This window comes from Filicampus tigris, chromosome 19 (assembly GCF_054856515.1).
Source record: "Filicampus tigris isolate MCC_2025a chromosome 19, RoL_Ftig_1.0, whole genome shotgun sequence".
Classification (NCBI taxonomy): domain Eukaryota; kingdom Metazoa; phylum Chordata; class Actinopteri; order Syngnathiformes; family Syngnathidae; genus Filicampus; species Filicampus tigris.
Genome location: NC_141235.1, coordinates 2,623,939 through 2,651,628, shown reverse-complemented (window position 1 = coordinate 2,651,628; position 27,690 = coordinate 2,623,939). Strand labels below are relative to the sequence as shown.

General features: G+C 47.3%; 4 protein-coding genes across 8 annotated transcripts in view; 3 read left to right on the top strand and 1 right to left on the bottom strand.

The window, feature by feature from the left end:
• Positions 1-2,268, top strand: part of myo1d (myosin 1D) — a 30,042-nt gene extending 27,774 nt beyond the window's left edge. The window contains exon 22 of the mRNA XM_086015971.1: positions 370-2,268. Coding sequence (XP_085872097.1) covers positions 370-526 — 157 coding nt within the window. The 3' untranslated portion in view covers positions 527-2,268. The remainder of the gene's footprint in view (positions 1-369) is intronic.
• Positions 2,269-4,209: 1,941 nt separating this feature from the next.
• On the bottom strand, positions 4,210-8,207 carry cdk5r1b (cyclin dependent kinase 5, regulatory subunit 1b (p35)). Of its 3 annotated transcripts, XM_086015978.1 has the most exons (4): positions 7,798-8,207; positions 5,612-5,903; positions 4,905-5,512; positions 4,210-4,508 (listed from the first exon to the last, which is right to left on the bottom strand). In XM_086015978.1, the coding sequence occupies exons 2-4, from the start codon at positions 5,810-5,812 to the stop codon at positions 4,493-4,495; spliced, it is 825 nt and encodes a 274-aa protein (XP_085872104.1). In that variant the 5' UTR covers positions 5,813-5,903; positions 7,798-8,207; the 3' UTR covers positions 4,210-4,492. The 3 variants fall into 3 exon arrangements, with proteins under 3 accessions (XP_085872104.1, XP_085872102.1, XP_085872103.1); XM_086015976.1 differs by having other exon boundaries at positions 4,905-5,903; XM_086015977.1 differs by lacking the exon at positions 4,210-4,508 and having other exon boundaries at positions 4,901-5,903.
• Positions 8,208-9,234: 1,027 nt separating this feature from the next.
• Positions 9,235-14,825, top strand: psmd11b (proteasome 26S subunit, non-ATPase 11b). Of its 2 annotated transcripts, none has more exons than XM_086015975.1 (13): positions 9,235-9,352; positions 11,074-11,175; positions 11,267-11,463; positions 11,860-11,917; positions 12,183-12,377; positions 12,500-12,644; positions 12,728-12,788; positions 12,867-12,929; positions 13,027-13,152; positions 13,288-13,323; positions 13,402-13,453; positions 13,621-13,763; positions 13,888-14,825. In XM_086015975.1, exons 1-12 carry the CDS (start codon positions 9,262-9,264, stop codon positions 13,761-13,763), a joined length of 1,269 nt encoding a protein of 422 aa, XP_085872101.1. In that variant the 5' UTR covers positions 9,235-9,261; the 3' UTR covers positions 13,888-14,825. The 2 variants fall into 2 exon arrangements, with proteins under 2 accessions (XP_085872101.1, XP_085872100.1); XM_086015974.1 differs by having other exon boundaries at positions 13,883-14,825.
• A 168-nt stretch (positions 14,826-14,993) lies between these two features.
• LOC147128844 (vesicle-fusing ATPase-like) lies at positions 14,994-27,529 on the top strand. 2 transcript variants are annotated; one of them, XM_086015972.1, is made up of 22 exons: positions 14,994-15,153; positions 16,103-16,188; positions 16,527-16,623; positions 17,117-17,156; positions 17,452-17,618; positions 17,698-17,805; positions 17,892-17,967; positions 18,308-18,463; positions 20,007-20,206; positions 21,031-21,196; positions 21,275-21,349; positions 21,426-21,613; positions 22,206-22,301; positions 22,521-22,677; positions 22,753-22,886; positions 22,996-23,062; positions 23,140-23,219; positions 24,325-24,459; positions 24,922-25,035; positions 26,418-26,473; positions 27,114-27,173; positions 27,299-27,529. In XM_086015972.1, the coding sequence occupies exons 1-21, from the start codon at positions 15,139-15,141 to the stop codon at positions 27,136-27,138; spliced, it is 2,238 nt and encodes a 745-aa protein (XP_085872098.1). In that variant the 5' UTR covers positions 14,994-15,138; the 3' UTR covers positions 27,139-27,173; positions 27,299-27,529. The 2 variants fall into 2 exon arrangements, with proteins under 2 accessions (XP_085872098.1, XP_085872099.1); XM_086015973.1 differs by lacking the exons at positions 27,114-27,173; positions 27,299-27,529 and having other exon boundaries at positions 26,418-26,477.
• Positions 27,530-27,690: the final 161 nt, after the last annotated feature.

Genomic DNA, 27,690 nt, shown 5'->3' with positions numbered 1-27,690 from the left:
CAACTTTTTTTTACTTTATAATAATTTCTCAATTTTCTTTGCAACTGACATAATTACAGCGTTTCAAAGAAATGTATTTCTTTTTTACATTGAAACATGTTCTTGTTTCGTACCCCCAAAAAAATGACCGTTTAAATAATCGTGATTTCAGTTACTACAAAAATAATTGTGATTGATATTTTTTTTTCCAATAATTGAGCAGCCCTAACACATTCCTTGTGATAAAAATCGATTTCTGTAAAAACCAAAATGTAGAAGCCCTCCTGCGTGCTGTGTGACTCGATGGCGATGTCGTTGGCGGCCTCGAGCTGTGTCAAGTTAGCGCAACGTGAGCTGAACATGGCTTGTGTACGTTTTCCTGTGTGGCAGCGAGCGCAGGAAGCTGCAGGTGAACGTCAACAGTCCCATCCAGTGCAGCATAAACGGCAGGAAGTGCACGGTGGTGGTGGAGCCCAAGATCAACCAATCGCAGCCCGACTTCACCAAGAGCCGCTCCGGCTACGTGCTGGCCGTCCCCGCCAACTGAAGGCCGGCGGGCGGGCGAGCGCGACGGCGCCCCCAGCAGGCCGGGAAGGCGATTGACTGGTTGGTCTGTTATGGGCGGGGTTTATTGAATCGTCCAATCACAGCATTCAAAAGTTAGCGCTGCTGGATCATCCCCCAAAGTGATCCTCGTTCCTCTTTTCTTTTTTTTTTTTTTTTTTTTTTTAATTGTTTGCTTTGTGCAATATTGACTTATTTTTGTTGTCAATCCGAGAATATAACTTTTATGTTAATGAAGGATTTAAAAATGTTAATTATAAATGTCCATGCCAAAGGCGCTCCTTGACGTTTTAGTTGGGCTGTGTTGAGCACGTCCGCCATTTAATTAAATTAATTTAAGAGCATTTTAACACGTATGCAGCGCAGTGCACCGCTGGTTAGCGGGCCTTACATGACTCCAGTTCAGCGGTTCTCAAACCGGGCTCTGGAGCTCGGGGGTCCACAAAATATCGTTTGAAAACTACATAGCGAAACTGGCGCACCGATGAAAAAATTAAACCAAAGACTCCGCCCGATCATGGCTTTGTCCAATTGAAAGCTCCGATATGATTGTGACCGATCATCGCATAAATCGGACATCCCTGTATGGATATATTATTGCCTAGCTCAAAATGTTTTGCTGCCCATTCCCAATTTGTCTGTCAATGGGGGGGGGGGGGCTTTGGATGCTCGGGGACTGAAGCCCCGTCGGCCCCCCACCTTTGCGCGCCACTGCGCAAGCCAAACCCCAAAATACGCATTCAGTATAAAAAAAAAATAGAATCAATGGTGGATGAAATGAATAAACGTGCGTACGCTGTAACGAAGGAAACCTCAGTGAGAATCAAATACGTTTTTTTCCATGCCAAGCCGCGTTAGCCGCCGTGCTAACACATGCTAACGGATGCCAATGCGGGAGTCACGCGCACACACACCCCTTGTATGTCATGTTGTGTGACAAAGTAAAGCGTGTGTGTAAAGTGAGCCAAAGGTCGTCGTGGTTCGTGTCGAGTGGCGCGGCGCCGAAGCAGCGCGCGTGCGTGCGTGCGCGAGCGAGCTCGAGTCCCCGACCCGCTCGTTAGCCCGCTGTCCCCCCGCTCGGCCTCGGAAGCAACTCGCACACAGTCACGCCAGGGAGGAGGAAAAGAGGCGGCGGAAAACCTCCTCTACTCTTTCCTTTCTCCCATGCATCCTTCTTTCCTTCCTTTATCACGTCCTTCCTAATTAGTTCCTTTCTCCCTTCCTATTCTCCTTCCTTGGGGTCATCCTTGCGCACTACTTCCTCCTTTGTTTCTTCTGCTCTCCTTCCTTCCTCCCTCCCTGCCGTCCTCGTCTCAAAATCCAAAAGTCTCAAAATCGCAGCGGTGAGTGACGCCGGCGCGTCAAGTTTCCAAAATACAAAAGGTACCAAAAAATGTGACGACGTCTGCCAACAAAAAGTGGACACAACAAAGACATGACAAGCACATGAAGCACACTGCCTCCCCGACTTGGAATCTGAATTCATTCCCAGGTGGGAACTTCATTGGCTCGCAAGTCCAATCCGATTTTCCGATTTCTCGACTCCCATGTCGCATCCGTGCCAACTGCGTGCCCTCGGTCTCCCATCGCGCGCTGCGCCAAATTTCCATCCTTCCCCGTTATTTATTTTGTGTTGTATTTCCATGCAGTCACATGTGCCTCATTTGATATCCTTTCTGCATACATGTTGTCATATTCTCATAGCAATAAACAGTACATGCAGTACTTTTGGTCGGCATGTGTGCAAATGTTTTCTCCAATCCCTCGCGTAACGTCCAGCGCCGTGTGTGAACAGGAAGTTGTCATCTATGAATCACCGACGCCTGTTGACTTCGTGACAAGGTTACCACTAACGCCCCCCGTTGACCCCCCCCTCCCTAACCATCCATCCCCCACCCCTGCTTGTTGTCGCCATGACGACGACGCCTCCCGCCACTTTGTGCCCCTCTTTTTTAATATGCTCCCGGCGATGGCTGGTTAGCGCTTCGGGCCGATGACTCAGTGACTCGCCTTGGCGTCCTTTTGCCTTCTAGTGGGGAGTCCCCCCCCCCCCCCCCCCCCCCCGGCTAATTGAGCAGCTAGCGCTTTTACAGGAAACACAAACCCGCACATCAGTGTCTGGAACAATCAGTGCATTTTATTTGGATTTTATATTGATCACGGTACAAAAATAAATTAAAAGTAAGCCGAACCGGGAAATGAAATCAGGAACAACAACAGCTTTTTTTTTTTTTTTTTTTTTTTTCTCATTTTTTTTCGTTGGAAAAATGTGACATTTTAATAACTGTCAAGAGCCCCGGAGCGCCCTCCCTCCCTCCGTACCCGCACCCCCCGCCAGCTTTGTTTCCACACAATCGTCTGTACAAACACGCATTCACACGCATACTCGCGCAAGACCTCGTCTGAGCCACTGCGATTTATCTACAAGGTACGCAACGACGGACACAAAATCATCGGTTTTGTCAGATGTTGTTGTTTTTTTTTTTAAGCTTGTCAAATGACTCGATTATGCAAGTGAAGGAAAAAGATGTTGTTGTTTCGTTGACGTTGAAATGTGCTTTTTGTTCATGTTTGACTCTCGAGGCACGTTTCCACCGAGCAGGACAGCTCAGCTTGGTAATTGGTTGCATTTCTAACATAAACGCTTGGTGGAAACGTGACATTGGAAATGACCTTCAAAAAGTAGATCAGGAAGGTTTTAGAAGATAAAAATGAAAAAAAAACTTGGGGGGTGTCTTCCAAACACAGCAGTTGCGAGTTGCTTGTAGTCCAGTAATTATTTTTGTGTTATTATTTTTGGGCTTATGCACATAAAATCCTCCTTAGCACGATTTGTGGTGCAAAGCGCAGTTGTAATCGTCTTCAAATGTGACCTCCCCTTTTAAGCACACTTGCAAGCCTTCTCTCGGTGTATTGACTTTGTGAAATACTCATAAAAATTGACGCCGGCAGTAAAATCTGGGGGGGGGGGGGGTGCGACTTTGGCTATAAAATACAGAGAACACAGGTTGACAAAACTCCAAATCTCCGGGTCAAAAACGGGAAGGTGTGCAAGTATGCTTTTGAAGCAAAATAACCCCCCCCCAAAAAACTGCATACCAATCAACTACTTTTGTCTTTTCACTCCACTTCATTGCCGTTGCCACTTGTTTCGTCGTCGTCGTGGTGCTGGTCAGATTGTTCCTACGGGTCATCCTTGATAAATCCCTGACACCCAAGCAGAAGCAATCTTCATTCCCACCAAACATGAGCCAAAATTCTAAAGCTAAAAATGTTCCTTGACGTGTAAGGAGCTCCTAAAAGTCATTAAAGTGAGTAGATATCAGTGTAAGGGAGAGCGTGATGGAGGATATGGCACTGTTAACGCTAGATGATGAGCACGCTAAGTTGCAAAAATCATGTTAGCAGGCAGAGCTAAAATCAACACGAATGCAGATCATCAAGTCCCAAAAAAAAAAAAAAAAAAAAAAAAAGAAGAGAAAACTTTGCTCTTCTTGTTGCACTATAGTCGCTGGCACGCGTGCAAAAAACATGTAATTCTAATCATCAGAATGAATTATTACAAAGAAAACGAGCTTGTTCCAAAAAGAGCTATAAATAAAAAGCAATAAATAAGCTCCACAAAGGTGTGAAAAACATCCAGTAACTTGTCGTATTAGATGGAGAAAAAAAAAAAAAAAAAAAAAAAGTCAGCAACTTCCGGCTGAGAAAAAGTCCCGATAACGCAACGTTCCGACTCGGCGTTGCCCACTTTGTCTGGTCCGAAAGAACACGGCCGCCCCCCCCCCCCCAAAAAAAAGAAAAAAAAAAGTCCCAAAGCCTCAACGCCGTCGCTGACGTTCCGTCCGGGACTCGTCAAAGTCCACGTGAGTCCGTCCGCATTGACGGGAAAGAGGATGCCGAGAGGGGTGGAGGAATTTCACTGTTGTCGCTTGACGACGAGCGCCAGTCAGGCGATGGCCCGCCTGCAGGGCACACGACAAGAGGCAAACATTAGACGCTTCACTTGAGATGTCTTTTGATATACTACCCCCCGCTCTCCCCTCACAAAATAATGAAACCCAGAGTCCACTTCATTTTTCGTGCGAGCAAACGAGAAAAATAGAAGAAAGCGTGTGTTGTGAGCGCTCCTCAAGTGTAAGTTGATTGCCATCGAAAGCCCTTTCTCGGTCTTGCTTTTGCTGTTTTACAGTTTGAGAAAAAAAAAAAAGTGACCCATTGAAACAAATCTCCAGATTCTCTCTTCCATGACTACTTTTTCATTTTTTTCCCCCCATTTTCAAAGACATCGTATCATCAGGTGCATTAGTCCCGCCCCCCGCCCCAAGCGCCCGGGCACCACTCGCCGCCCCGCCGCTCACCGGTCCAGGCCGACGAGCAGGCGGCCGCGCTCCTCCTCTTTCTGGCTCTCGTTCTTGAGGTCGGCGAAGACCTGCGTGAAGTAGTGCGGGTCCGAGTTGATCTGCAGCATCTTGGCGCTCATCAGGTCGATGATGGACAGGCAGCGGTCCCAGAAGGCCTCCTTGGAGCTCTCCACCAGGAAGGGCTTGAGCGGGTAGGAGATCTCGTTGCCCATGTAGGAGTAGGACAGGTAGAGGCAGGTGAGCAGCACGGCCTGCAGCTCGTGCTCGCCGGCCACCTCGGAGGAGACCACGTCGCGGCACAGCATGTAGACGAAGACCACGTTGGCCGGCGTGATGAAGCCCTGGTCCTGCCAGCCCTGGAGCAGGAGGGAGCGGTCCACGCTGCGCAGCCACAGCACCGGCTCGGTGGGCGACAGGTGCTTGAGGCGGTAGCAGCGCCGGCACAGGAAGTCGCCCAGGCAGCGCAGCAGCTCGCTGGTGGACGCCTGCACGATCACCCGCTTGGGGGTGCCGGGGGCGGCGGCGGCGGCCGGCGCCGCCGGCGCCGCCGCCTTCTTGAGCGAGGAGTCGCCGTCGGGGGCCCCGTCGCCGGGCGCGCTCGGCTCCTGCGCGAAGGACGACAGGTTGGCGCACGACTGCGACTTCTTCAGGTTCTCGTTGTTCAGGTGGCTGACGTTGTTGTGGTAGGCGGCGTTGGGCTGCACCTTCTTGGAGCCCTTCTTCTTGGCCGACGCCGCCACGATGCGCTTCCACGGCAGCACGTTGATGAGCGAGTGGCGCTTCAGGCCCTTGTCTTTGGCGTTCTTGCTGTTCTGCACCGCCGTGTAGTGGCCCACCGTGGCCGGCCCGTCCTCGAACAGGGCCGCCTTGCGGTAGCCGGGCGACAGGGACAGCACGGTTCCCATGGCGACGGCGGCGAGGAGACGACGGAAGATCTCGGCAGGGGACGGCGAGCGCCTCGTCTGTGTCGCGGGGCTTTCACTCTCCAGGCGCCGGCTGCCGGAAGCCAATCAGATCAATAGTCAGACCCATGAAAGCTACCCGGCCGGTGGTGCTGATCGAAAAAACTGTTGGGGACCGAGGAAAATAGCAAAAACTGAAAAATAATGAGCACGCTACAAAAATGTTTACAGGTTGGCATTCACAAATTCACGTCAGATTTTTCTTTTTTTGGGGGGGGGGGCACTACTGTGTTGTTTGCTGTTTTTGTTCTCAAGCCAAAGCGATAAAAGCTGCCATCAAACTGTAGTGAGTTGAGGAGTTTCGCTTAGAAGGAAAGTTTAGTCGTGGGGTGGGGACATGAGTAACTGAACCCCACCCCGCAATTTTCAGAATTGCCAATCACTTTGATATCATTTCAAACTCGCCTTACAACATTGCATTTAAAAACGGTTGGTTTGATTTAGGAAAAAATGCTTCGGAGGAAGTCGTTCTGCCAGCAACCCAGGCTAAACTTAGCTCCACCCAGACGTGAAAAGATTTTTCAACCATACTTTCTTGACACCAATTACTCTCGTTTGTGGCGCCATCTCGTGTCATCTTACAGAAAGGAGCGCAAAACGTGCAACGGGACGAGAAGAAAATTCCAAATTCACGAATAGCAAACCGCAAACAGGCTTGGGTTCACTGTGCGGTAATTGTCCCAAAACACGTCATGTCATTATTAGCGTCAAGGAAAACCGACGTGAATTGTTGATGGCCAGGTGTTGTCACGTTTGCTGCTGACATCTAGTGGTGGAGGTCCGAAGCACACCGCTAACCATTTTTTGCTGCTAACAACAAATCGACAAAAAGACTCTTGACGCCTAACGTAGCTCAGCTTGCTGTTAACCGCTTTAAAATTCAACCACTGCTGCCACTCGAAATCTGAACCTTTTTCTGCATCATCTTGAGATGTTTACCACCCTACTTTGGACCCCACAAGGAGCCCTACTGGAATCTTCCATCACGCGCTGCTGTTCTTGACGATACGACCGGCTAGCAAGAAAAAAAAAATACACCTTTAGGCCTGAATGTGTTTTACAGCAAAGCGTTTGTGTTCAGCAGGGGGTAAAAAAAACGAGTCGGTGAAAGGTGAGTTGCGAACTGGCTTCATACATGTATTTTTCCTTTCACTCTTACGAAGTTGTTTTGTCCCTGAGGCTTATTAGCAGCATTGACAGGACCTTGCTGCAGCGCTGGAGTGATTAATTTAGCCACACACACACACACACACACACACACACACGCTCGCGCGCAGCTTGCAGCAGATGATGGATGTAATGAAGATAATCACACGCAAAGATCAACAATATATCATGTGTTGCTCCTGCCTCCACCACACTGTAAAACAATAATAAAACACACCCTGGACGGTGGTTTGCATGAATATTTCAAAAGCACAAATTCATAATTAATGTGCAATGGCCGATGACCGAATCATGCACCATCACTAAAATGGAAGCGTGAAATGTAAACAGCGTCCATACGATCCTATAGAGCGCCATGTATTAGATACGGGTTATCATTTTCATGAAACGAGGAGCTAAGTATGTTCTCTTGTCTCGAATCGTCCTCGCTGCAGCAGCAAGCCAACCGAGCCGAACCTTTAGTCCATCATCGTACATCACTTCGGCGCCGTCATCCGTGAGAAAAACTCCCAATTTAAGGCCCGCAACCGAGTGTAAATCGGATTTTGGCGGATTTTCTTATGCTAATTCCGGCTCACGGATGCTCTCCGTGGTTCTGAAGCTGAGCCCGTGCGTGGAAACGAGGCTATTTATAGCCACACCATGCAAAAACATCCATACGCGTGAAAAGAGACATTCTTGCATACTCACTTAGAAAAGAATGGATCTAATCCAGTGTAACAACCAAGCAAAAAGATGAATAAGGTGAAAATAAAGCTTACCAGATCTCCGGATGACTGCGCAGCGACGACGTCGATGAAGACGAGCTTCTTCCCCCTCATGAACGGCGACCGACGAGCATCTCGGTCCGTTTAAAAGCCGCCGTGAGACGCAATAATCCCCGATGGTAAAATCTAATATATCTATTTAGTCGGGGAAACACGCAATGGATGCGCAGCGAGGATGCTGGGATGCGGGTGCGCTCCTGCTGCTGCTGCTGCTGCTGCTGCTGCTGCTGGCCGTGATGCTGCGAGCTGGCTGCTGTGCAGTGTTGTGTCGTGTAGTGTGTAGTGCGGTGTTGTGTTGTGCAGTGATGGCGCAAAGGCGGTGGTCCTCCTGTACAGCGTCCACGCCAAGAGTGCATGCACGGGGCCCCGCAGGCGCGGACTACAGTGAAGCGCGTGCACCTGAAAGCACCACCAAGCGTCCGGTGATTGGAGGACGTTCGCGTTGACCCAATTTGAGGCACATTGACACTAATCCAGCCTCCCCGAGGGCAAAATCAATAGGAAATGTGCTCATTTTATGTTTGACACAGCGTTATCGCTGCAAAGAGCAAATATTGATTGTCAAGATATAGTAATAAAACGTATTGCATGTTCTCAACTGCCCAGATGAATACATTTTGAAGAATCTAAAACCTAGGAATTACCAAAACAAGATATCACTTATGGAATTGTTGTATGATGATTCCTTATGATGATTAACATATGAGATTAAATGAGGATTACATTAAATTTTGTCATTACAGGGTGCCTTGAGATACGTTTAATTCAATCAATGTCAATGCTCGTAAACTGCAAATCATGTTTCTTCATTGAAATGAATGGAAATAACAGGAATCTGTTCCAGCCTCCTTTTTTAAAAAATATTTTTTAATTAAAAAATAGTTCTCCAGAATACTTTATAAAAACATGCAATAATGACGTAATATGGACTGTACATAGTGAAACAAACGACTTTTCCCACCTATACTTGGGCAGTATAATACAGGCATACAGATAGACATGGAACTCGCCACTGTAGTAATAATCCAGTCATTCTTCACAGAGGATAAAAAAAATCTATACCTGTGAATATTGTAATATAATCTATCTGCATGCATTACAACAGTGTTCACTTGCTTGTTGTGAAGTGAAGTGAGTTGACTGCCACCATTTAGCCATCTCATAGCTTTGCTCGCAAGTCAAAACAAAAATCGACTCAATGATCATCTTGAAAACAAAGGCGCCACTGTACATTGTTTCAAACATTTTTTGATATATAAGTGCATTAGAATTAAGGTACTTTAGATTTTTTACCCAGTAACACTCTGTAAAGTGACACATTTTCTGTACTTTTATTCGAATATCGCTTTGGACGGGTATTTTCTTTTTCGTTCTACTACATTTCCCGGCATACCCCCGATACTTTGACGTCACATCCTGCACACTCTTTGCATTCAGGCTGCACTTTGAATAAGGAAGATGGCGGCTGCAGCAGTGGTCGAGTTCCAGAGAGCTCAGTCTCTCATCAGCACGGACCGCGACGCCTCCATCGACATTCTGCATTCGATAGGTACAAGTCACGCTTTTATTTGGAGGCTGGGGGTCACTTGGCCACACGGGGGGGGCGCTTTCTCGCCGCTTGGTCGCTCGTGGGCCGCCGCTAGTTTGGTAGCAGCGAGCCGGCTGTGCGGTGCTGACTCACTGTTGAATGGGAGCTGCCGTCCGCCGGTAGTGGACGAACGTTAGCCGGTTAGCCAATCTGCTAACAGGCCTGACACCTCACGCAAGTCGTGTTTTGTCTATTTTGAATGTATATTTTTTTGACTTTTACAGACCTGCTAGTCGATGTTTTCTATGCGCCATTCGGGTGTCGGTGTTGCTAACTGGCTAGCGTTATTAGCCTGTTGTCACCGTGACAGTGATTGGAGAGGCTGTGGCATGTTTTTTGTGTGTGCGTGCGTTGTTTTTGTGGGTACATATTGTTCTTCGCGATGACACGACAGCGTTTCGCCCACGTTTGTTCCGATGGTTTTGTGTTTTCAAGAAAGCGACTTGAACGTGTGCCCCGTGTAATGTATGTCATGTGTAAACACCGGCGAGGTTGCCCTCAAATCGCCTTGTCACAGCAGCAGACTTCAGCTGTCAACTAGCTCACCCCGTGTTTGTACCCACGCTGTACTTAAGTACTAGTTACTGATACTTCCGTAAAATGAGATGCTGGTGCCGATAAAAAAATGCACACCCTGAACTTGGCCAAAGTACAAATAACGTTGCTGCCAGTTTCGGTGCTGTAAAAAAATGACTCCCATTGATTAGTTTTTCTGACCAAAAAAGAAGCAACATTTTTAGATAGAGGTGCAACGATTAATTGATAAATCGAAAACGTGTCAAGTTAACAATATTGCTAGAGTCTCCTTATTTAACTTAGTATCTTCCTCTAAATTTCAGCCTCTTAACAGCAAATAGTCTTATTTCTGTAGTCCTCCACGAAAAGCAGACTTGAGTGTCTGTGTTTAATCAAAAGAAGACATTTGCAAACATCTGCTTTTACTTTGGAAAACGATCATTGATATTTTTTCAGATTATTGGACATTACAGACAAACAATTACGTGAATGATAAGCAATTTGTGTGTGCTCTGCACTGTCAGCCTTTCAATTTCAAATGATGTTCAGCGTTTCAATAAAGGGATGGAAATTAAAAAGTCTTGTTTTAATCTGATTCATCCCTACTGAATTAGCTAATGATGATTTTTTGTGGAAAAAACATTACCTCACCTGTAAGCGTTTTTCAGATCTGACAATTTTGTGTGTTTTCAAGGAAGTAAAAGTAAAATGAAAAATAAATATGTAGGCAGAAATGTGAAAGAGTCTCTTGTACAGTTGTTACTTCCCAACACTGCTCATGACACACACGCTTCGAACAAACTACTTGTTGCTACTTGCCTTTGAACTGAAGAAAGGAATTTGAAATGTTTGCCTTGGTAAATGGCCATCCATTTTCTTTCTTTTGCAAAGTGGCCCGAAGAAATTTAAGAAAGCTTTTAAGAGAAGAATACAGCCAACCCTCACCAACTAACAAAACTATTTGGTGAAAAACGTTGCCAATTCGCCAAAACCTTTCAGAAAAATGCAGTAACGGGTTTTGACTATATGACTGCGCGCCCGTGTTGGAATGTAAAAAAAAAAAAGCAAATCAAATTTCACAGCCTCTGTTTCTGTGGATGAACAGTGGTCAGTCATATTTGCACTGAAGGAACGGGATGCATTTGTAACGCTTTTGACGTTGGCAGTGAGGCGAGACGTCCAGGAGAACGATGAAGAAGCAGTCAGGGTCAAAGAGCAGAGCATCCTGGAGCTGGGAACGCTGCTGGCCAAGACGGGACAGGCGGCAGGTGAAACTGCAACAATGTGTTATCATCATTCTTGATTTTTTTAAGGCAAGCTCTTTGCTCCCTCTCTAATGACCGCCCCGGTGTCCCCCAGAACTCGGCGGTCTGCTGAAATTTGTGCGGCCGTTCCTGATCTCCATCAGCAAGGCCAAAGCGGCCCGGCTGGTGCGCTCCCTGCTGGACCTGTTCCTGGACATGGAGGCGGCCACGGGCCAGGAGGTGGAGCTGTGCCTGGAGTGCATCGAGTGGGCCAAGGCCGAGAAGAGGACCTTCTTGCGGCAAGCTCTTGAGGTGAAGACAACCCAAAAAAAAAAAAAATGAGAGTCACCTCAACAAAATACAACCCTCCTTATGAACTCATTCACTGCCATTGACGTATTTACTTGTCTTTTCACAGTCCAGCCATTCAATCGCAGAAACTAGTTCATATTTTTTTTCAAACGTTAAGGTAAAAGAGAGTCTGAAAATGTCTGCCAGTGAATGAGTTGATAACCAACATTACAAAAACACTCACGTAATAGGTAGTGTTCATCAAAAAACGAGGCGGGGATTTTAATATTATCGTAGTCCAGTGCAACATTAATGCTGTGCTTATATGTAGCGAACCAAAACAAGCTTCTGAAATCATGACCTGAAAATGTACTGATGCGATTCACGTTTCCTGCCTTTCCCTTCTTGCGCCTTCAGGCTCGACTGATCTCGCTCTATTTTGACACCAAGAGGTACCAGGAGGCCTTGGCGCTCGGTGGGTGCTCGCCTTGGCGCTGCTTGACGTCCTATTAGCCGCTTTATTTCCGTCATCCCTTATTCGGGTCGTTCTCAACCGCCGCTGGGATGGGGAGTGAAAGTGCTCGGCGCATATCCTCAGTTTCCCTGAAGATGTACTCTGACATTCCACGCCATTTTTTTATTTTTTTATTTTTTTAATAAAGCTATTGAATAAAGCATTGCAATGTCCTCCCGGCTGGCGCCCTAACGGCGAGCGTGCTTGTTTGTGGTGGCCGCCGCAGGCTCTCAGCTGCTGCTGGAGCTGAAGAAGATGGACGACAAGGCCCTGCTGGTGGAGGTGCAGCTGCTGGAGAGCAAGACGTACCACGCCCTCAGCAACCTGCCCAAGGCCCGCGCCGCGCTCACCTCGGCGCGCACCACCGCCAACGCCATCTACTGCCCTCCCAAGCTGCAGGCGGCGCTGGACATGCAGTCAGGTAGGTGGGAACCGAGCCCTCCATGATGTGGCCCCCGGGGCCCCGCGTTTGTCGCCGGTGTTCGGCATGGACCGCTTGCCATCGAGGCGCTTTTTTTTTGTGTGTGTGTGTTCGGCGCGCAGGGATCATCCACGCGGCCGAGGAGAAGGACTGGAAGACGGCTTACTCTTACTTCTTCGAGGCCTTCGAGGGCTACGACTCCATCGACAGCCCGCGAGCCATCACGGCCCTCAAGTACATGCTCCTCTGCAAGATTGTGCTCAACTCGTACGTATACGCGCAAATATTTGCCGTCGTCGTCGTCCGGTTTATTGAATTTTTTAGGGTTTTGTTTTTTTTTCCCATTGCAGACCAGAGGAGGTACAAGCTCTGATCAGCGGGAAACTGGCCCTGCGATACACCGGACGCCAGGTACGTTTCGTTTCCTTTCCTTGCTTTTTAAAAAAAAAAAAAAAAATTTGTACGCATCAATCGTCACTCTCCTTGCAGACAGACGCCCTGAAATGCGTGGCCCAGGCCAGCAAGAACAGATCGTTAGCAGACTTTGAAAAGGTAGCGCAAGGCTTCGGTTTGTCCGGTCGTGTCCCACGTGAAGTTTTGTTGTGATTTTCCAAAGCGAGCATGCCCCCCCCCCCACCCTCCCCTGCAGGCCCTCACAGAGTACAGAGCGGAGCTGCGGGACGACCCCATCATCAACACGCACCTGGCCAAGCTGTACGACAACCTGCTGGAACAGAACCTCATCCGGGTCATCGAGCCCTTCTCCAGAGTGCAGGTGAGGATTGTGGCGAGCTTTCACGGGCCGCATAAGACGATGTGGACCACTGGATTTCGTTTTGCCGCCCATTAATGATTTACCACATATTTTTCAAAGCGGTTTTCTTATGTGCCTTCCCTTCTACTTTTCCAGATAGAACACATATCAGCTCTTATCAAACTCTCAAAGGTAAAGTCATCTCAAGTAAACCAGCGGCTGTTAAATTCATTATTGGCTATTAATTGAATGCTGCTTTTTTTTTTTAAGGGGGATGTAGAGCGCAAGCTATCGCAAATGATTCTGGATAAAAAGTTTCACGGTACGATCGTTCCACAACACGCACGTAGAGATGAAATGTCATAGCATGCTTATCGGTGTTATTGCAATATCACTCAAACAGTTAGAAACAATCATATCCATGCACATTAATTCAATTCAATTGACTTCTATGAGACTTTATTTCATTTGATTTTTTGGGGGCCTCAGGAATCCTGGACCAGGGCGAAGGAGTGCTGATCATCTTCGAGGAGCCGCCCGTGGACAAAACATACGAAGCCGCCTTGGAAACCATTCAGAACATGAGCAAAGTGGTGGACTCGCTTTACAACAAAGCCAAGAAGCTGACATAGGTGACCGACGTTTTCAAAACGCAACACTTGACACACTGCTGCAAATGACGACGATGATGATGATGATGATGATGATGAACATACAGATGCTGAGCGTCATTTTCCATCTTCGTCCTCAGAGCAGACCTGCGGCCGTGACCTGGAGGAAGCGCGCGCGCGTGTGTGTGTTTGAGCAGCTTATGTAACATTTGAAGATGGGGACAAGGGAGAAAATGACAAAAGTGCAGTGAACAGGATCCCCCCCACCACCACCACCACCCATCAGACACACGTCACGTCTCTCCCTCAATGGACAGTATCACATTTCTGTGTGTGTGTGTGTGTGTGTGATTTTTTTTGTTTTTGTTTTTTTTTTTTTCCTCTGGCCCTTTTTTATTTGAAGATCTCGTTTAAACACAGCGGCCAAGCCAGGCCATCAGGGAATCTTATTGTACAACCACAGTAAAAAGATCACAAGGAAGAACAGTACATACCACTTCATCCTCTTCAGCCTTCAAGCTCTGCTCCAAAAAAGCAGAAACAACCTTCCCCCTCCCCCGCCCTCCCTCCTTATTGTTCATGTTCTCCGTGGCTTACAGAAGCACACTTGACTCTTTGGGAAGGTTGGAATACTCTATTTTGGTTTTACCCCCCATCATTCATATCAATGCCAACAGTTTCAGTCCCCACTGTATTTCAGAAGTGTATTAAACTCACTATATTTGCTTTTGGGTTTGTGTTTTTGTAAAAAAACAAACAAAAAAAATAATGGTTGCCACATGCCTGCCCCCCGAACCCCTGAATGCTCATGTACGTTTATAGAAGAGGCGAGAGGAAATTTCACCACGAGTGCCACGTTCCCTGGCGCTTGTCTGCCTCTCGTCGGGATGCAACGTCAAAAGTCACATCAGGCAAAAAAAAAAAAGTATTTTTGCCTCTTAGCATCCCCGACTCTGCTCTTCTCCATTGTTAGTTTCTAGCATTAGTGTGATATGCTAGTAACCAAACAATTTGTATGTTTTTTTTTTTGTTTTGTTTTTCTCTTATAAAGACGTTTTCAAAATAAATATTTTGTATTTTAAAGATATTTGTCCTGTCTCTTGAAATGACACGAAAATACCATGGCAACTATGTTTTCTCATCGCCTAAAAAATGTTATTGGCACTTTGTGGAAAAATATATATTAAAACGGTCAATGTTAAATATTGAAAATGAGAAAAGCGCCACTAAAGGATTTGGATACTTCTTGGTCGCAATGACGTCAGACATACGCATTAGTCACGTGATGCGGGCGTTCTCGTCTCATCTCGCGAGACGTAGCCGAAGTCGCTTTCTCTGTCAGCGGAAGAAAAATTTTGCACTTGAATCAGCGTAAAAAAAAAAAAGTCTCAACACAATGATGACAACGAGGGTAAGTATACCTCGAAGGAACTGTTTAGGAATAAGGGCACTTAGTTTACATACGTGGGATGTAAAAAGTAGTGAAAAGGCTTCGGTGCCAAGAAGAAGCACTTGTCATTCAAAAGTTGGCAGCCCGGAAAGCGAAATCTTATGACCACTTTCTCTGCTAGCACGATTTAGCTGCCATTTAAATGTGTTAAAATGGCCCCGGAAAGGTCGCAACTAGCAATAATTGTTTTGTCTGACTCAAAAGAAGTTTATGAGCAAGCTCTTTTGCGCTGCCACGCATTACTTAGCAGATTTGACCACGGTGTACGTCAGCAGCCTTTTCCAAGAGCTGCGACGTTTGTCAACAAAGTACCTTGTGTTTCAGAATTTCATCTTTTAAACGCAATTCCACCTTTGTTTGTGTTTAGTCTCAACACCAAACATCTACTATTCGTCTTTCTGTTCATTATAAGACGTTTGTCAAGTTCACGTGGTGAAGTTAAATGGCAGCAAGGATTAACCTCCGGTTTAATTGGCATACTCTAATGACGTCATCACCGGGTCCCCTCTTCCCTTCCTTCTATCCATCCTTCCTTCTTTCCTTTCATTCATTATTAACTTTGAACTGAGCGGAGGAGCTTCATTTATTCTGACCATGGCTTTGCCAAATAGAAAAAAAGTGCTTTTCCAAGTTGCCACCTCCTTTTGACAACTTTCGGCAATTAGGCAATTTCAAACGTTTTTGTGTGGACGTCAAGCACAGTGAAAACCCGCGCAGTCATGGTTCGGCACGTGCGGATTCGCATATTCGCAGATTTGTCTCTTTTTTTTCTCCAATATTTTTGCCAACGGCAAATTTGTCTCACAACACAAGGGAAAAATACATGTAAAAAAAAAATCGACCGAGCGATGACTTTTAACTGAGAAAATCTGTTTCTATTATTTGTTTCAATTCTGTCATCTTTCGTCAGCTGATGCAAGCGGCGCGATGCCCGACGGACAAATTGTCCCTCACCAACTGTGCCGTCATCAACGAGAAGGAGCCGCAGTTTGAGCCGTGAGTTCTTGCTCGGCATGTCATCTCCCATAATGCTGTATTCCTTAATCAAATCCAGTCATTTGACAACACGCGACCAAACTAAATTGTCACAAAAAGTATGAGTGCTCAAATAATGATTTAGTCTCCCTTTCAAACTATCATGTTGGGAGACTTTTATTGACATAAAAACAGTCATGACAATTAAGATTCTGCCTTTTTTACCTCTTAAGGCATTACAGGGGTATCGGATGACTCGCATGCGAAAAAAAATCAATTTTTAGTATTTCAGCACACTCCTGAAGTAAATAAATGTTGATCATGTATGAGTTAATGTCATTATTTCTCCTTCCTGTCAGACACGTGACTGTGCGCAACCTAACCCACAAGTTTGTGTTCACCTTGAAGACTCATCCCAGCGTCAACATGGGCAGCATTGCCTTCAGTCTCCCACAGGTATGGCTGGCCCGGGACCTCAAAATCCGGCCTGTCACGCTGTTTCTTGCCACCGGGGGTCGCTCTTGACAAGTCAGTCTGAAGCGGGGAACACACTTGCTGATGCTGATTTATTCATTTATTTTTTTAAAACCCATTTTTCAAATGTCAGATCACTTTCCTCCTCTAAGGATGAACATTTTTGTTTCATCTCCCTCCATCGTCATTTTATTCTCTCTGTAAAATTGAACAAGGCGTGTATGTGAGCTCACTCTTGCTTGTAACAAAGTGCTTTTTTTCCTCCTTTTAACTTGGCTTCCTCTTCGTCCATCTTTAACCCGGGCCGCTGCCTGCGCACCAGCCCACAGGTACTCGGTACAGGTACTAACCCTCTCTTCCTTCTATTCTTTCTCTGCCGGACTTGAAATCTGCTTTGTAAGCTGCTAACCCCTCCGTGTTGTGACGTGTAATAGCAATGAAAGTCCACCTTGTGTTCTGTTTTTCCTCCATTCAGAGAAAATGGGCCGGTCTGTCCATCGGGCAAGAGGTGGAAGGTGAGCAAAAAAGATGTTCTCACAGGCCACTACATTAGGTACACTTGAGATCCAATACAACAGCTATAGTGTCCATCAAAAGTGAGCATTTTATTGGCATTGATCTTGCTCTTTTATTGTAAATTAACCACGTGACATTGGGTAAATTATCTGATTTCAATACGGTAATATTTTCACTCTTGCCACTGTAGTCTTTGCAGTTTATGGCACTACTGCTGAATTTTTTAGCTATGTGGCCTTCCTATCAATCCTGTACCACAAACTTCCAGTCATCAAGATCAAATATGTCACGCAGTCTCCAACTACACGTTTGACAAGTCCAAGCAGTGCATCGGCTCCTTGACGGTGGAGATCGACTTCCTGCAGAAGAAGAACGCCGACAGCAGTCCTTACGACTCGGACGAGATGGCAAACGACTTCATTCAGCAGTTCAACCACCAGGCCTTCACCACGGGCCAGCAGGTGCCAGACGATCGACTTTTCTTTCAAATATATCAATGGCATTTTGTGTGTCTGTGATTTATTTATTTATTTTTTGCAGATGGTGTTCAAGTTTGGCAATAAGCCGTTTGACTTACTGGTGAAAGAAATGGAGGGCATGGACCCCAGCATCCTAAAGGGCGACCAGAGCTCGGGCAAAAAAACAAAGGTGTCCCTTTTTTTCCCTGATGGCTTAACAATGATTTCATGTTCATGGTGTCACCTTATTAATAATCATATTTTTTTTCCCTTCAGATTGATATCGGCTTGTTGCTATCAAACAGTCAGGTGATCTTTGAGAAGGCGGAGAGTTCCTCCATGACGCTGATTGGTGAGCATTCTGCCGCAGCAATGACGTAATTAGCACGTGGTATAAAAAAAAAAAAAAAATCATCTGAATTCTTAAAAACGTTTTAATCCATGATACAAAAATATCAATATAATGATGAGCGAGTCATGGATAAGTAAATTATACAGAGCGCAGCAATTTTCTCCTGGATGGAATGACAATCCTCTATATGTCCACAAGGGGGCTCCATGCTCGCATTTTGAATTTCCCTACTGCTTTCCTAAGTTTCAGACAGCCAAGTCCCATGTCCAAAAATTGATGACTATCACACCTCTGGTAAGAATAAATTGTAAAAGCTCATTTTTGTCCAACCGCCTCACAGGGAAATCAAAGACCAGAGAGTCTCGCCAATCCATCATCAGTCCTGATTGGAACTTTGAGAAAATGGGCATCGGAGGCCTCGACAAGGAGTTTTCCGACATCTTCCGCCGAGCTTTCGCCTCCCGAGTTTTCCCTCCGGACATCGTGGAACAGATGGGTGAGTTCCTGTCCTAGCGCCACCTGTTGCTCGGGCATACACATGACAGGCAATTTCATGTCAAATTACCATGCATGTGTGGGCAGACGTAAAGAAAAAATAGTTTATTTAATTTATTTGAGGTAGAGTAACTGCTGTCAGCACTGGATTATAATGAGTGTATAAATCCTTAAATCCAAATGAAGGGCAAAGGCAGCTTTGATGTTGAATGTGTCATCTGTCATAATTGGCGAGTAGCACGCAGGCGAGCGTCTGACGGGTGTCACATGATTCACAACTTCATTGTGACTCACCGGCCTCTCTTCTTGACACATCAGCCCTGATCCTTAGTCTTGTGAGGACCTGTTCAAAATAGAGTTATTTTATTTTATTTTTTTCAGCAAATCCTCCTCGATTCTCTATTTGCCTTTCGCCAATTCACCGATCGTGCACATTTTCCTGTGGAAAATTCCTAAAACTACTGCGTCCCAAAAATTGAGCGTATATATGTATCACTAAGTCCAAAATGTTTAAAGAAAAAAAAAAGCTTATAGGAAAGTAGTAATTATGCTAAAACTTTATTTAGCTTCAAAACTATTGATAGAGGCAATTATGACTATTTTGTTGGGGGTGTCTATTATTTATGATTTTTTTTTTTCTGTTTGTGGTGGGTCTGGTCCCATATACACACACTCACACGCACACGCTCACACACCGCTAATGCCGACCTTTAGCCGAGCGCTGGTGCGCAGGAGTCGGCCTTTGGCTGTGTCCAGCTGGCCGCTGTGCTGAGATGTCCAACCCTGATAGCGCATCCCGCTAAAGGTAAAGCTCTAATTGGCCCGCATGAGGAGGACAGGTGCTGACAGCAAGGGGGAAGGCACGGCACGGCGGGGAGGGGGCCGTCTGCAGCGCACGCATTTTGGGTGCGAGTGTTGCTTTAGCAGAGGGAGTTTGACTCCCGCCGAGGTCACCCGGGCTTTGGCGCCGAAGACGACTTCCCACCTGGGCGCTCCTCCCTGCCTCGGCGGCCGCAAATGGCAGCTCAGATGTTTATCAGCGGGCCTCTCAATTAGCCCAAATGTCACGGCGCAGGTGCAAAGGGCCGCCCGTGAAAGCCACACTGTCCGCCGAGGTCGACGTCACCCGACAGCACGCTGATGATCTTCAGCCGGGAACCAGAGTCGGAGAGTCCGGCGCTCAATGCCTTTGTCTGATGAACACGAGCTAAGCTTTCTCTTCGCTAGCAGCTACTGCAGTCGTCCGCGACACATTAGAGAGATCTGAAATTCACCAATTTCACTTCATCGCTCAAAAAACGGTCTATTTTCAAGTAAATAACGAGAGTTGAATTTATTCCATGGCGTGAATTTTTAGGCCATATCGCCCAGACCAAGCAATGGCTCCTAACAACAACAAAAAAAGATAATAATTCAAGGTCCGGCTATATATATGCTTTTTCTGATATTTTTCTCTGGTATTGTGCCATGAAATATTTCAATTGTGTGAATCTGTGCCTTGGATTAATAAATGTTGCAAATCAGCTGATCTCCTGCGTGTGCAGGCTGCAAGCACGTGAAGGGCATCTTGCTCTACGGCCCGCCGGGCTGCGGTAAGACGCTGATGGCGCGGCAGATCGGCAAGATGCTCAACGCCCGCGAGCCCAAGATCGTCAACGGGCCCGAGATCCTCAACAAGTACGTGGGCGAGTCGGAGGCCAACGTGCGCAAGCTGTTTGCCGACGCTGAGGACGAGCAGAAGAGGGTGAGGGCGCCGTCCTGCAATCGGCTTTCTACTGCTTGTCCTCATTGGGGTCGGGCACGTCGAGACAAAAAAAAAAAAAAAAAATCACACTCACATTTAGAGTCTTCTATTAACATATTCGACCGTATGAGGAAGCAACGATACCAGATTCGACTAATCGCACTGACTTTGTCCGACTCTGTAAAGAACAGAAGGCAAGCTTGGATGAGTTCGGCAAATCGAGGACGTATACGCTGACCTCGGTTCTATCAACATTATTTATGTGACCACATAAGAAGTCATTTCTCTAGGAGTGGACAGATTTGCCCTTTCGGTGGAGTGAGATGATGAGAACTCTTCAGCATGTCGTGCGTGCAAGTTTAAAGCTGGGGCAGCGGTGGTCTGCTTGGATAGTGAGACACTGGCGTCGAACCTCAGTCCTCACCACCTAATGAGCCGCTTCTTTGACTTGCCCTCGTGCACGCACACACAGCTGCGTTAAATGCTGCACTGACAGCTGTGTGGAGGAAGGGGAAACCCCCACTCCCCCGAACACCCCCCCCCCCCACCCCCCTCAGCTTGTTGCCTTTCTCCAGTAATGATGAAGGATGACAGAAACGTGACATTTGACTATTCAAAGACAATATGAGTGAATAGTCTTGGAGGCTTTTCAAAAGTATATTTTACGAAATGCATCTCCTCCTATGTTGATGACGTCAAAGCAGACATACTATGCATTTCAATTAAAAAAAAAAAAAAAATACTTGCACATATTGCACCATATCATGATTTACGTCTCTTGGAACTGGTGTGTTGAATTTGTCCCCCGTTCCAACTGCGGATAGCTGGGCGCCAACAGTGGCCTGCACATCATCATCCTGGACGAGATCGACGCCATCTGCAAGCAGCGAGGAAGCATGGCGGGCAGCACGGGCGTGCACGACACGGTGGTCAACCAGCTGCTGTCCAAGATGGACGGCGTGGAGCAGCTCAACAACATCCTGGTCATCGGTAAGACACGAGCGCAGCCCTCACCTCTCCTCAAGTATTGTCGCCGCGCTCCGTCCGACTGCTCTGCGCCCTCCTCAGGTATGACCAACAGGCCAGACCTGATCGACGAGGCCTTGCTGCGGCCGGGAAGGCTGGAAGTCAAGATGGAGATCGGTAAGAGCGGAGGGAGACCATGCCGCCGATGTCTCTCCCCCGCGCCGTCATGAAAGCTCCCGCCTTCCGCTTTCAGGCCTGCCGGATGAGAAGGGTCGCGTTCAGATCCTCAACATCCACACGGCAAAGATGCGGCAGTTCAAGCTGCTGGCCGGCGACGTGGATGTCAAGGAGCTCGCCGCCGAGACCAAAAACTACAGCGGAGCCGAGCTGGAAGGCCTGGTCAGGGCGGCGCAGTCCACGGCCATGAACAGACACATCAAGGTCAGCGACCAAAAACATTTTGGGCGCGCGCGTTAGGAGTTGAACGGCAAAATATTTTCGGCACGTCGTGTGTGATATTTAAAAAAAAAAATTTTTTGCCACTGACCCGTTTCCTTTAAAGACAAACTATAACTTAATTGATCCCTCTACAAGAAATGTATAATACCATACAATAACATTTTATTTATATAGCGCATTTCATGCATTAAAGCAACAATCACAACAAGAACAATTCTGCATAGGGGGCAAAAAAAAAACCAGTTTAAAAGCTGCAATAAATGAGATAATTATCAGTCGGCTGACATTATGAATTATTGTTTTCTGTGTGTGTGTTATCATGAGAAATTGGCACCCAATCATTGTGAAGTTCAAGTCTGCACAGCTGACAAAACACTTGAGCGCACACGCACACACACACACACTCGGATATTAGCAGGCGTTGACGTACGATGGACGAGACGTCTGCCGCCCCGTGTGAGCTCGTATTCTTCGCCGGGGTCTTCCCCGTCTGACCTTTGTGCTCTGTGTGCGCTGGAAATGTGCACATCTGATGACACACGTGCGTGTGTGTGCGTGCGCGTGTGTGTGTTAGGCCAGCAACACGGTGGAGGTCAACATTGATACGGCGGAGAAGCTGCAGGTCAGCAGGCTGGACTTTATGGCCTCGCTGAACAACGACATCAAACCCGTAAGTTGGAGGTCTTACATCAAGTCCAGTTTTATTTTAAAAGCATTTAGAAATGCAACAGTTAAAGTCCTTTAAAAGCAAAAGTGAAGAAATAAGAAGTGGAAATTAGCCTACTGTTACTAAAAGAAGGTCCAGTACAAAAAAAGAGCATTAGGGGCTGGTTCCTGTCTGAGAGTGCGAACACTTGCGCCGCCGCTCACGTGAGGCCGTCCTCCGCAGGCGTTCGGCACCAACCAAGAGGACTACGCCAGCTACATCATGAACGGCATCATCCGCTGGGGCGACCCGGTGTCGGCGGTGCTGGAGAACGGCGAGCTGCTGGTGCAGCAGACCAAGAACAGCGAACACACGCCGCTGGTGTCGGTGCTGCTGGAGGGTAACGCACAAACGCGCGCGCGCGCTCGCTCGCCATCGACCCGCGACGGACGTCTGTCGCGATTTGAACACGCAGGTCCGCCCAACAGCGGGAAGACGGCCTTGGCGGCCAAGATCGCCGAAGACTCGCAGTTCCCCTTCATCAAGATCTGCTCACCCGACAAAATGATCGGGCATTCGGAGATCGCCAAATGCCAGGCTATTAAAAAGGTCACTCTTGTTACTCTTTTGTCAGGGTAGGCGGAGTGCGGCCAGCTCCGCTCTTTTAAATGCTCGTAAAACTTGCATTTGTTGATTTGGAATCCTCCGCTGGTGTCAGATATTCGAGGACGCCTACAAGTCCCAGCTGAGCTGCGTGGTGGTGGACGACATCGAGCGGCTGTTGGGTAAGCGGACGGCCGCGAAGCCCTTCCACGACGTCGCCGCTCCTTGTTTGACGTCGTCGCTCTCCCCCCGAGTTCAGACTACGTGCCCATCGGCCCTCGCTTCTCCAACTTGGTGCTGCAGGCTCTGCTGGTCCTCCTCAAGAAGCCTCCTCCCAAGGTAACGCTCGGGGGTGCCGCTCCGTCGGCGGCAGAGAGAGGGCAGCAGATCACGCGTGCGCCAGCAGGGGTGGTGGTGGTGGTGGTGGTGGTGATGCGGGGGGGGGGCTCGCTGGGCTGCGAGTGGCATGAGAGCCGCGGTTGTGCGAGGGGACGCTTGTTAGTGTTTGTTGTGCTCTCAGTGAATGGCGCCGGCCCGAGAGCCGTCCCTCGCTCCGGCTGCGCCCGCGGCTCGTTGCCGGGTTTGTGAATGAGCGGATGGCGCGCTGTATAGCCGCATGTGCATGAGAAGCGCCGGGCCCAGCGGGGCGCCGGGGGCCGGGGGGAGGCCGGGGCGACACGGAGGAGAATGGGCCCTGTGAGAGAACCGGGACCTGGCAGCGCCGCCGCCTGTGTGGCACCTCATCTGCATGCAGCGTCGCAACCCCCCACGCCACGGGGGTGCAGCCGGCGGCCATAATCCCCCTGTCTGCTCGCCACTCTCCTGCCGCTCCTTCTCCTGGTCCTCCTCCAGCTCGCCGGCTTAGCGCAGCTACAATTATTTTCTTTCTTCTTGGCTCATGTTTGTCTGTCGTCCTCGCGTCGTTCGCCCTCGCTCGCCCGTCTTCTCCGCTCTGCTTCACACGTCCGTCACGCCGTCTTCGGCAACTGCGGCGCCAACGCGGCGAATATCGCCTTCCTACTCATTCAAGTCAAATTTCTCCCCCTTGAAATGCCATTCAACCCTCCCAAAATAATCCACAAAATTGGGGGTGTTTTTAATAAAGAAAAAAATAGCTTTTCATTGTATAAAAACATAATCAAGCATCATAAAAGTGCACGTAAAGAACTAAACTGTTTTTGAAAGTGTGACTACTGTACGTACAGTGGTGTCCATATTGGGGGCGTGGCCTAGTGACTTCAGGATTTAATGTTGGGCTTCCTTGACACAAGTTGTTTCCTACAGCATTACCCTTGCTCGTGTTCTCATTTCATATTTGAATAAGCATCTGAAACCGCATCCGCGACTCTCCTTGCCCACATGTGAGGGCATTACAGGAGTTTAACGGTTCTGTTTATTCATGAATTTTTTTTTTTAATTACAAAAGCATTCAACTGTCTTTCAGGGCCGCAAGCTGCTAATCATCGGCACCAGCAGTCGCAAAGACGTCCTCCAAGAAATGGAGATGCTCAACGCTTTCAGCACCACCGTCCACATTCCCAACATCTCCAGCGGGAAGCAGCTGGTTGAAGCCCTGGAGGTAACAAGCACGCACTCGCGCACACTTGCACAGTGTAGAGCACTTACGTTTTTTTTTGTTGTTTTTTTTCACAATTTCTATGTCTGAGTACTTTTACCAAAATACCTCAAAGGATCAAGAATTACAGACATTTTTGCATAGACAAGCAGTGAGCTCATTGGCTTGTTTTGCCACATTTCATCACCAAGCCGCCTAATTACACAATTAGTGTTGCGGTGTGGCGCATGACATCACAAAACACAAATACCCTCCGCTCCCACGTCCACAATTTAGCCGAACATCACTATTATAACAGAGTAATTGAAGACGTTTCATTTTGCACTTGGTGTGTCCAGGCACCACAGGCGCACAATTATTTGTCGACAACACATCCAAAAGTTCAATTATTAATCGTGTGTCCACTTTAAAGCTCGTGTTTGACTGGATGAGATGCCGAACGTTGTGGTGTTTGTTCCTCTCAAGCTGCTGGGAAGCTTCCAGGAGAAGGAAAGGGCGGCCGTCGCCCACGCCGTCAAGGGCCAGGGCCTCTGGATCGGCATCAAGAAGTTAATCATGCTCATCGAGATGGCCTCACAGGTTCGAGAAAGTCCGAGTGAAAGACATAGCATAGATGAGCATCCAAAAAAAAAAAAACGGTGATTTATCATGAGCTAAAGGAACTCACCAGCCACTTTTGTAAGAATGCCTGCATGGAAATCGAATGCCAATGCAAACTGATGCTTATATAGATGAATTTTTCATGTCATTGCTGCATTCTGAACACAGAGGGTGTGCACACATGCGCAACCACATTATCACAGTTATTTTATATTTCACAAAAATCTGGCATTTGAAAAGGAGCGTGTCAAGTTTTTACATTAACTGTACATAGACGTGTAGCTCTTGAGTCATTGAGTTATAGTAGTATTAAATTAAAGTCGATAAAAAAAAAAAAAATTAAAAAAAAGATTGTGATAAAGTTAGTGACAGCAGGTTGCACGCCAAGGACATCGGCGTCCCACCCTCTGCGCTCGAAAACGCTCGCCTCGGAGCCGGCGTGTTCTCCGGGCGTTCGTCCTCCACATCTGGTCGCCAGAGGCGTCCTCGCCGCCGCTCACAAACCGCCATGTGTTGAGTCCAATGAAAAATGCGTGCGGCTTCGCCTGATGATTTGTTGCGAACGCTTCTAGGTCACCACTTCCACTTCCAGTACGCTCATACTTGACAACGTGCGCCTTGCCAAGTGCCGCTTACGTGTCCAGACTCATGGGGACGCTTCCCGAAAAGTCCCGCGGCGTCCTCGAGGGTGGCGAAGGGGACGGCAGGTTCATACCAACATATGCCTTTAATTCATTGGGACTTAGCCCCCTCCCGGAGGTTTGTCATATGCAGGGGCTCGCGGTTTGGCCTTAGCCATGGGTTTTGATACTTTTTTTTTTTTTTTTTAAATATTCCTTCACAAAATATTCAAATTTGGTTTTACTCCAAGGATTTACTACCCACAATGCTCTAAAACCGTCGTTCTCAAACTTTGGTCCCCGGAGGTCCTGGAGTCGTAATTACTAATTACTCCTCCTTATATAACCTTTGGGTCAATTAAAAGGTCTGATGTGATTGAGAGGCATCCCCTGGACTCCAAAAAGTTTGAGAAGCCGTGCAGTAAAAAAAAAAAAAAAAAAAAAGAAAAAGTCCAGGATGCTTCACGTCTCCCGTCTGTGGTATGCTGACGACGTGTCCGGCCTGGATGTTGTGTAATTTCTGTGGTATGCGTGGTGGCGGCCATGTTTTGCAAACCCCCACCCGTCCCGTCCCCAACGTGCGTGTGCTGGGACACGCCGCGAAGGTTAGCTTCCGCGTCGCCACGGCAACAGGCGCTGCTACCTGCCGCATTTTGGGATGGACGAGCCACTCCTTGTCGTTGAGGATCACTGGTGGTGAAGGTAAGCTGCTCACTTTCTCCTCTCTTGTGTGCTTTGTAGATGGACGACCACTACAGAGTTAGCAAGTTCTTGAGTCTGCTGCGAGACGAGGGAGCGTAAGTGTTTGGGCTCGGGGCAACGTTCAGTCTGACTCGAATTGTAAGATTCCAGGAAGTTGGACTCTTTGCATACGGGGAATAAACCAGGAATTGATAAAAGAGAAAGTTGGCTCTTAATAGGGAACTTGCATATAGTGGGGGAAAATATTGTTTTCACAAATCTGACTGTAACAACCAGATTTCATGGAAGTACAGTTTTGTATGAAGAGCCTAAAAGAGACGCAGACGATAACTTGAAAAAAATGTATCAGACAACATCATTATCAGATGCTAATGATGGGCTGCGAACAGTTAGCTAATCTGTGTTACCACCAAGTCGTTGGCTGCGAAAATGGGGGCGTGAGGGGGGTGTTAGGTTAATTAACTCCACTGTGAGGTAACAGTGGGGCTCAGGCACATTTTGGGCAGATAGCACAGAGATGCAACTCTTGCAAATATTAAAAAGTAAACTTTCCATATATCACCTTTCAAAAAAATTGAAGCTGTCATTTCTCTGGGACTTAATTATTATTTTATGGACTGTACTAAACTTGCTTAGTGATTTTTGCCCCTGAATTCAAACGTGACGCAAACATTGTTATCTTTTTGAACGCTGTGCCCCGTATGACCGCCATGTTGTCGCCGTTTCCCCCTCCAGACTGGGTTCGTTTGAGCCAATGTAAAAGGGGCGTGGCCACAAAAAGGTGCCCTTCAACAGGTAAAAAAAACAATAAGCCAGAAATTTGCCAAATTTGTGCGAGTGATTTGTAGTCTGTTGGCTGCTGTTGACAGAATAATAAGGACTCGGATCATGTTTCATCCGTCAACTTGTTTTGCCTCTAGATAAAGACGAACGTCCTCCTGTCGTGACGTGACCCTCACAACACACCGCAAAGACATCGTGCACATGAGCTACGTATACTGGATCTGTGGATATTGTAATTGTTGGTGATCAGTGATGTCGTTTTTATATGTAAAGACCGAAAAAGTACTCCTGATCATTCTGCGCACCTCAATGTCTTATACTGTTTACTCACCTTTTTATTTTATGAATAAATTAATCGTCTGACTAAACAGGAGTGAATCAGTGCTTCTGCTTTCACTAGTCTTTTTTTTTCGTTTTCAGCAAAAGTATCTACTTCTACTTTAGAGTGTGAGTCAATGTGATGCGTTTCTGAAGCAAAACAGCCAAGACATCCTTGTTGTTCAAATATATAATCTTGTTTCAGTCATAC